Source organism: Vulpes lagopus, chromosome X (genome assembly GCF_018345385.1).
Source record: "Vulpes lagopus strain Blue_001 chromosome X, ASM1834538v1, whole genome shotgun sequence".
NCBI classification, from domain to species: Eukaryota; Metazoa; Chordata; class Mammalia; order Carnivora; family Canidae; genus Vulpes; species Vulpes lagopus.
The window spans coordinates 57,456,451-57,465,132 of record NC_054848.1 but is presented as its reverse complement, the minus strand read 5'-3'; the positions used below and the strand labels follow the sequence as shown (position 1 = coordinate 57,465,132).

Below are 8,682 nucleotides of genomic sequence, written 5' to 3'. Positions count from 1 at the left end.
GCTTGGGGAAACTCCATTTGTTGAGTGCCACTGAGGGCATATTTTACTAAACTGCCGCTCCAGGTATTTTTGTTTGGAAAATCTATCACAGTAGGGCACAGCTGTTTATTGGATGAGCAGAAAAGAAAGATATGCTTGTAGCAACCAGAAAGTTTTAAGGTCTTTCAAGTTGTATAAAATGGACCTGCAGAAACGTTTAAGTGTTCTCAGGATGCAAAGTTGGAGCTGAAATGTGATAACAAACAAGTTGCAAAAGGTGTACAGCAGCCATCTCTTGAGGTCAAACCTGCTACCCATATATGCAAGAAAGCTTCAGGACATGTTGCTTGTTGGCCTTGTCCCATATCGTCGCATAATCTGATCATGTGTGAATTTCACAAAAGATTCATATTGTTCTGCTAGTTTGGTATTGAGGATTTGCTCAAACTCCTCCCGAATTTTATCTTCACAGTCTTTTAAGAGACGCTCACATATTATTCCAACTTTTCGGAGGGTAAAGGTGAGCTGGTCCTTCTTCATCCAGGAGGAACCTGAAGAACTAGGTGCTGTGAGTGCTGAGGAATGAAGCTGACTTTCTGAAGTACAAGCTTCACTCTGATTAAGAACAACTTCTAAATGTCTCCACCTCTGATAACGACTATATTCTTGTTTTATGTTCTGAAAGATTTGTTCCGGGGTCGGAAGGCGCCGCTCGCTGCCCGGCGGGGCGCACTGCGGCAGAGCCCGCGGGGGCTGCGTCTGGAGCAGCGGCGGCGGCTTGGCGTCCGGGCCCGGCAGGGGGGCGCAGCGCCGCCGCTTCGGGGAACCAGGGCTCAGCAGCGCCGCCTCGAACTCCATGGGCCGCTTCAACGTCGCCCCGCACGCCATGCCGCCGCCGGGCCGGGGACCAGGAGCAGACGCGGAGGCAGCCGCGGCCCAACCTCTGGCTCCTCAGCGGGGCTCCTGTTATTGGAAGTTTATCTGGGCATTGAATTATAGTTCTTTTGTTTCTCCTTCGTATTTTTCTGCATTTCAAAACCCAACAAATAGTTTTTAAAGAATAATATATGCAAATTTTCCTGCAAGTTTGGTCTACGAAAAGCAGCCCCATGGGGAAAATGAATTTCAGGTGGAATTATTTGTATTGCCCGAGAGGTTGGTTCCTGGATGCTTTTTCTCTTTTTGCTTAAGTGAAGGGGCAAAAAATTATTAAGGTGTCAGGTTTCTCAAGTTTTTTCTCTCCCTCAAGGAAGTAAAAAGATGGAATCTTTCCAGTTTATCAGCCTCATTCAGGAGACTAATTTCCTACCAAGTGAGTTCTTAGACATTTTGCAATGAAGAAATAGAAAAATAAACTGAGGAAGACAGTATATCAAAGGTGGGCAAACAAGATGAAGTATGTAAAGAGAGAAGCAAAACTAACCTACATTATAAGGAACCAGAAGATACTGGGGAGAAAGAGGGGGGGGGAATAAGAATATTTGAAGGCATTTTTGCAGATGAGAGGCCCCAGACATGTTAGGGTGGGGCGTGCAAGAAAATTGAAGAGGGCAGCCCAGGTGGCTCAATGGTTTAGTGCCGCCTTCAGCCCAGGGCATGATTCTGGAGACCCGGGATCGAGTCCCACGTCAGGCTCCCTGCATGGAGCCTGCTTCTCCCTCTGTCTGTGTCTCTGCCTCTCTGTGTGTGTGTCTCTCATGAATGAATAAATAAAATCTTTTTTAAAAAAGAAAATTGAAAAGAGAGAGGATATATAAAGTATCGATGAAATGTCCACAATAGCCAAAATATGGAAAGAGCCCAGATATCCAACGACAAAAGATTGAATAAAGATGTGGTATATACCACATATATATGTATATATATACAATGGAATATTAGCCATCAAAAAAAGAATGAAATCTTGCCATTTGCAAAGAGGTGGATGGAACTAGAAGGTTCTATGCTAAGTGAAATAAGTGAGAGAAAGATACCATATGACTTCACTCATATGTGGAATTTAGGAAACAAAACAGATGGACATAGGGGAAGGGAAGAAAAAAATAAGATAAAAACAGAGAGGGAGGCAAACCATGAGACTCTTAACTATAGGAAACAGGGTTGCTGGAGGGGAGGCGGGTGGGGAGATGGGGTAATTGGGTGATGGGCATTAAGGATGCACTTGATGGAACGAGCACTGGGTGTTATATGCAACTGATAAATCACTAAATTCTACCCCAAAAACTAATAATACACTATATGTTAAGTAAATTGAATTTAAATCTAATTTTTAAAAAGTATTGCTGGCATGTATAAATTGGATTCTATTTCATATTCTGAAAGGGACATAAGATAAAAATGTAAAATATTTTTAAATTATTTAAGATCTTTTGAATATCTTCCTTGAATACAACTCCTTGAAACAGTTGGACCCACATGGGTGCAGTATTTATAATGATTACCTTTCGGGGGCTTTTCCATGATAATGAAACTATAGAGTCATATTCAACATTACCTAAATCTAAACATACCTTAAGTCTGAGCCAAGAAATGTACATTTCTGGCATTCAGATTGTTTGAAAAATCACACAAAGAAATCAAGATGAACTTGGCATCAGCTGCGATGGTGTTTGAAATATTCTTTCAAAGGGAGAGGGATATGATAGCTGAATTCTTTCCCTTAGAATCACTGGGTGCAGTGACCTTCAAGAGATACTATTTCATTTTTTTAAAGATCATATCCATTTTATTTAATTGGAGTTCAATTTGTCAACATATAGTATAACACACGGTGCTTATCCTGTCCAGTGTCCCCCACAGTGCCCATCACCCAGTTACCCCATCTCCCTGCCCACCTCCCCTTCCACTACCCCTTGTTCATTTTCCGGAGTTAGGATTCTCTCATGTTCATTCTGTCACCCTCTCTGATATTTCCCACTCATTTTCTCTCCTTTCCCCTTTAATCCCTTTCACTATTTTTCATATTCCCCGAATGAATGAAACCATATAATGTTTGTCCTTCTCCGATTGACTTACTTCACTCAGCATAATACCCTCCATCCAGTTCTATCCACGTTGAAGCAAATCGTGGGTATTCTTCATTTCTAATGGCTGAGTAATATTCCATTGTATATATAGACCACATCTTCTTTATCCATTCATCTTTTGATAAACACTGAGGCTCCTTCCACAGTTTGGCTATTGCAGACATTGCTGCTGTAAACATTGGGGTGCAGGAAGAGAGTATTTCAAATGGGAAATTGGAACTGTACCAGCTGAGCAGTTTCTAAATAAAATTTCCTGTGGTAAATCCCTAGGGAAGGTTGTCACATAGAGCTGTAGGTATATATGTGTTCTCTAACACAATTTTTTTTACCTTTTGTTTTTTTTTTAATGTAAAACTTGTGTTTTTGTAAATGAAAATGTTCGTGTAATGTAAATGTAAAAGTTTTCTGTAGAAAAGTTGCAGTAATAGTACAAGGAATTCCCATATACCTTACGCTGTTGTTGTTGCTATTGTTAAATCACTTGAGAATAAATTATAGATGTCAAGGCCCTTTATTTCTAAATACTTAATTAAGATGCAAATTTTTAAAAGAAAGTTCAATTGCTTCCAGATAGGCAAGGCATATACATGAGCAATTTACTAGAGGTAGGAATATCTAGCACACACCAGATTTCAAGATGACTCAGGATTTTGCTGAGGTGATAAAGTGGGTCCCAAAGAAGGAAGACACACCATGAAACATGCTAAAGAAGCGTTAGAGAAATGGAATGTTTAGATTTCCTTAAGTTTTCCTTTCCATGTATGGCCTCTGTTTTTTCCAAAGTTACTTTCTCTATTGATTTTGGTCCTCTTTTGTATTATTTATATTCATATTTCCTCAAATGCGTAATGATCCATGGTTCACTACTTGTACTTAAGATTTGAATACTAGGAAGCTGATTAGAGGTTCTGTGCACGTGGATGGGATTTAGAGATTAATTTACTCTGTAGGTGTTCTGATTGCTCTACTTTGGGGAGCAACTCCCCATGTCAACATCTTTTAGTCTTTTTCTGTTGGAGTGATCAGATTCCTCACAAAGAGCCATTCAATTTTTCCCCTGTAGTAAATCTAAATGGCAATAATCTCAGAGACTGGGATGAGGTGGGTATCAATATTGAGTATGTAAACTTTCATAAAATTAATTTTATGATTTTAAATATAGTACTTCTCACTTCAGTTGTGCTGGGGTTCCCTGCTCCAGAAATTGTTTTACCTCCTCTGAAAAATGAATCTCCAATCTTTAGCCAAGTTGGAAGAAAGGAAGTTGACTGGCTGTGCTCAGTGGGGTGGGAATCCAGAAATTTAATTAATTTTAGATAAAATTTAGACAGTCAACCATTGCTTTTTATCATCATCTTCATTCTCATACTCAGGAATACCAGTGCTGCCAATTCCTGACCCTTTTGGGGGTTTCTCAGGGTGAATTGGATTACTTTTAAGTTTTCTCCATTACTTGGGATTCAGCTGTCTCAGGTACGCAAAGTCAGTTTCATTGTTTCCTTCTTCCAAAATTATGTTGCTGTTATTTGTCTCCTTCTCTCTAGAATGTAGTAGACTTACACCTTCATAATATCCCATTGCTGTCATTTTTGTGAGTTTTCTGGAATATTTGGTCCACCTTCTCTGAAATTTCCAGATTCTATCATTTTTCAATCATTCTGAGTGACATCTGTTCCCTTTCAAGACTTACTAGAATTGGGAATTTATGGCATAAGTGCATATAACTTGGAGCTAAAGTGTAGAAGGAATTATGGAGGGGAGAAGAAGTCGTAGGCATCTCTCCAGTGGGAGACTTGGGATTGAACAGAATGTACTGCATTCATTAGGGTCATTTTCAACCTCTTTAAAATTTTGGTTCATTATCTACACCAGCACCTTCAGAACTATATTTAGTTGCATTCTCTATACATTCTCCATGAGTTATTAGTGTATACCATACCTAGCCTGAGGCAGTTTCTAATGTGCCCAGTCATAAGGCTGCTGGAGGAGGGGGTGGGGAAATCCTGACAGGGTAGGGAAAGAAAACTCTGATATCAGTGATTACTCATCAAGCACAGATAAACACAGACAGAATATCAAAATGAACCCAATCACCCAACTTCAGCAATCATCACATCATGGCCAATCTTGCTTATTCCACATCTCCACTAATCCTTCATATCATCACTGCCCCCACTCCAATGTTCAGAATATTTTGAAGCAAATTCCAGACATATAATTTTACTGGTAAAAATTTTGGTATGTACTTCTAAAAAGCAAGGATTCTCCTTTTTAAGCATAACCACAATACTATCATCAAACATACATCTCAAAATCAACAAGAATTAGAGTAACTTTAAAAGGTAAGCTATGAGCTAGAAATAAAGCTTCATTCATCGTTGAATAGAATTTAGAACAGTGTCATTGTATGATCCTGACCTTCCAGGAACATTCAAGAAGAACTACTCATTTAAGGAAGCATGTTTTTTCTTTTTTAAAAGTTTTTATTGAAATTCATTAGTTAGCATGTGTACAAGTTTCAAGTGTACAATATAGTGATTCAACACTTCCATACAATGCCCACTGCCCACCACAAGTGCACTACTTAACCTCCATCACCTATTTAAAACCCACCCACCTCCTTCTGGTAACCATCAGTTTGTTCTCTATAGTTAAGCGTCTGTTTCTTGGTTTGCCTCTGTCTTCTTTTCCTTATGCTCATTTGGTTTGTTTCTGAAATTCCAAATATGAGTGAATCATATGACATTTGTTTCTCTGACTAACTTATTTCAGTTAGCATAATACTCTCTAGCTCCAACCACATGATTGCAAATGGCAGGATTTCATCCTTTTTAATGGCTCAGTAATATTCCATTGTATGTATGTATGAATGCACTTATATACATACATATTACCTCTTTATCCATTCAGCAGTTGATGGACATTTAGACTGTTCCTGTAATTTGGCTATTGTGGATAATGCTGCTATAAACATCATTGTACATGTATCCATTTGAATTAGTATTTTTGTATTCTTTAGGTAAATACCCAGTAGTGCATTTGCTGGCTTATAGGGTAATTCTATTTTTAACTTTTTGGGAAAACTACATATTGTGTTCCAGAGTGGCCACATCAGTTTGCATTCCCACCAACAGTGCAAAAGGTTTCCCTTTTTTCCACATCTTTACTGACATTTGTATCTTGTGTTGTTGATTTTGGCCATTCTGACAGGTGTGAGGTGATAATTCTTGGTAGGTTTTTTTTTTATTTTTATTTCCCTGATGGTAAGTGATATTGAGCATATTTTCATGTGTCTCTTGACCACCTTCATGTCTTCTTTGGGAAAATGCCTATTCAGGCTTTCTGCCCATTTTTAAATTAGATCATCCATTTTTGTGGGTGTTGCATTTTCTAAGTTCTTTATATATTTTGGAGACTAGCCCTTTATCAGATATGTCATTTGCAAATATTGTTCCCCATTCTGTAGGTTGCCTTTTGATTTTGTTGATTATTTCCCTCACTGTGCAGAACATTTTTATTTGGGTAAAGTCCCAATAGTTTATTTTTGCTTTTGTTTCCCTTGCCTCAGGAAACATATCTAAAAAGTTGCTATGGCCAATGTCAAAAAGGTTACTGCCTGTGTTCTCCTCTAGGATTTTAATGATTCCCTGTCTTACATTTAGGTCTTTAATCCATTTTGTATTTATTTTTGTGTATGATGTAGGAAAGTGGTACAGTTTCATTCTTTTATATGTTGCTGCCCAGTTTTCCCAACACCATTTGTTGAAGAGATTTTTTTCCCATTGAATATTCCTTCTTGCTTTGTTGAGGATTAATTGACCATATAGTTGTGGGTTTATATCTGAGTTTTCTATTCTGTTCCATTGAAGTATGTGTCTAGTTTTCTGCCAGTACTATACTCTTTTGATCATGACAGCTTTGTAATATAACTTAAAATATGGAATTGTTTTGCCTCAAGCTTTGCTTTTCTTTTTCAAGATTCCTTTGTATATTCAGAGTCTTTATGGTTCCATACAAATTTTAGGATTGTTAGTTCTACCTCCGTGAAAAATGCTGTGGGTGTTTTGATAGGGATTATATTAAATGCAATTAGGTGTAGTGGATGGCTTAGAGTAATATAGACATTTTTACCATATTTACTCTTCCAATCCATGATTATGGAATGTCTTTCCATTTCTTTCTGTCATCTTCAATTTCTTACATCTGCATTCTATAGTTTTCAGAGTACAGGTCTTTTACCTCTTTGATTATGTTTATTCCTAGGTATCTTAGGGGTTTTGGTGCAATTATAAATGGGATTGATTCCTTGATTTTTATTTCTGCTGCTTCATTATTGTTTACAGAAATGCAACAGATTTCTGTAGGTTGATTTTGTGTCCTGCAACTTTACTGAATTTATTTATCAGTTCTAGCAATTTTTTGGCGTAGTCTTTTGGGTTTTCTGTATAAGAATATAATTTTGGGCAGCCTGGAGGGCTCATCGGTTTAGCGCTGCCTTTGGCCAAGGGTGTGATCCCAGAGTTCCGGGATTGAGTCCCACGTTGGGCTCCCTGCATGGAGCCTGCTTCTCCCTCTGACTGTGTCTCTGCCTCTCTCTCTCTCTCTCTCTAATAAATAAATAAAATCTTTTAAAAAAAAGAGTATCATGTCTTCTGCAAATAGTGACAGTTTTACTTCTTCCTTGCTGATTTGGATTCCTTTTATTTCTTTTTGTTGTCTGATTGGTGGCTAGGCCTTCCAGTACTATGTTAAATAACAGTGCTAAGAGTGGATATCCCTGTCTTGTTCCTGACCATAGAGGAAAAGCTCTCAGTCTTTCCCCATTGAGGATGATATTAGCTGTGGGTTTTCTGTGGGTGGCCGTTATTATGTTGAGGTATGTTCCCTCTAACTCTGTTGAGGGTTTTTATTATAAATTGATGTTGTATTTTGTCAAATGCTTTTTTCTGCATCTATTGAATGGATCATGTGGTTCTTTTATTAAAATGTGGCATATCATGTTGATAGATTTGCAATTATTGAACCCCCTTGCAACCCAGGAATAAATTCCACTTGATAGTGGTGAATGATTCTTTTAATGTATCGTTGGATTAAGTTTGCTAGTATTTTATTAAGAATTTTTGCATCCATGTTCATCAGGGATATTGCCCTGGACTTCTCTTTCTTTTTTATTTAATTTTTAAATTAAATTTCAATTTGCCAGCATATAATATGACACCCAGTGCTCATCACATCATGTACCCTCCTTAATGCCCATCACCCAGTTACCCCATCCCCCTGGCCAACCTCCCCTTCAGCAACCCTCAGTTTGTTTCCCAGAGTTAAAAGTCTCTCACAGTTTGTCTTCCTCTCTGATTTTCCCCCATTTACATCAACGTGAATGAAACTGAAGGGTATAATGCTAAGTGAAATAAGTCAGTCAAAGAAAGACAATTATATGGTTTTACTCATATGTGGAATATAAGGAGGAATAATGCAAGGGATCATAAGGGAAGGAGAGGGAACTGAATGAGTTCTATTTCTTAGTGGAGTCTTTATATGGTTTTGGTATCAAGGTAGTGCTGACATCATAGAACAAATTTGGAAGTTTTCCTTCCATTTCTATTTTTCAATATAGTTTGAGAAGAATAGGTATTAACTCTTCTTTAAATATTTGGTGGAAAAAAAATAAATAAAT

The 8,682-nt window shown here is 38.0% G+C and overlaps 1 protein-coding gene across 2 annotated transcripts; it reads right to left on the bottom strand.

The window, feature by feature from the left end:
• Positions 1-312: 312 nt before the first annotated feature.
• LOC121483552 (akirin-1-like) lies at positions 313-867 on the bottom strand. Of its 2 annotated transcripts, XM_041742205.1 has the most exons (2): positions 531-867; positions 313-395 (listed from the first exon to the last, which is right to left on the bottom strand). In XM_041742205.1, exons 1-2 carry the CDS (start codon positions 865-867, stop codon positions 313-315), a joined length of 420 nt encoding a protein of 139 aa, XP_041598139.1. The 2 variants fall into 2 exon arrangements, with proteins under 2 accessions (XP_041598139.1, XP_041598138.1); XM_041742204.1 differs by having other exon boundaries at positions 313-867.
• Positions 868-8,682: the final 7,815 nt, after the last annotated feature.

Excerpts from the sequence above, each read along its gene's own strand:
- LOC121483552 (XM_041742204.1), bottom strand. The coding sequence starts at position 867 with ATGGCGTGCGGGGCGACGTTGAAGCGGCCCATGGAGTTCGAGGCGGCG.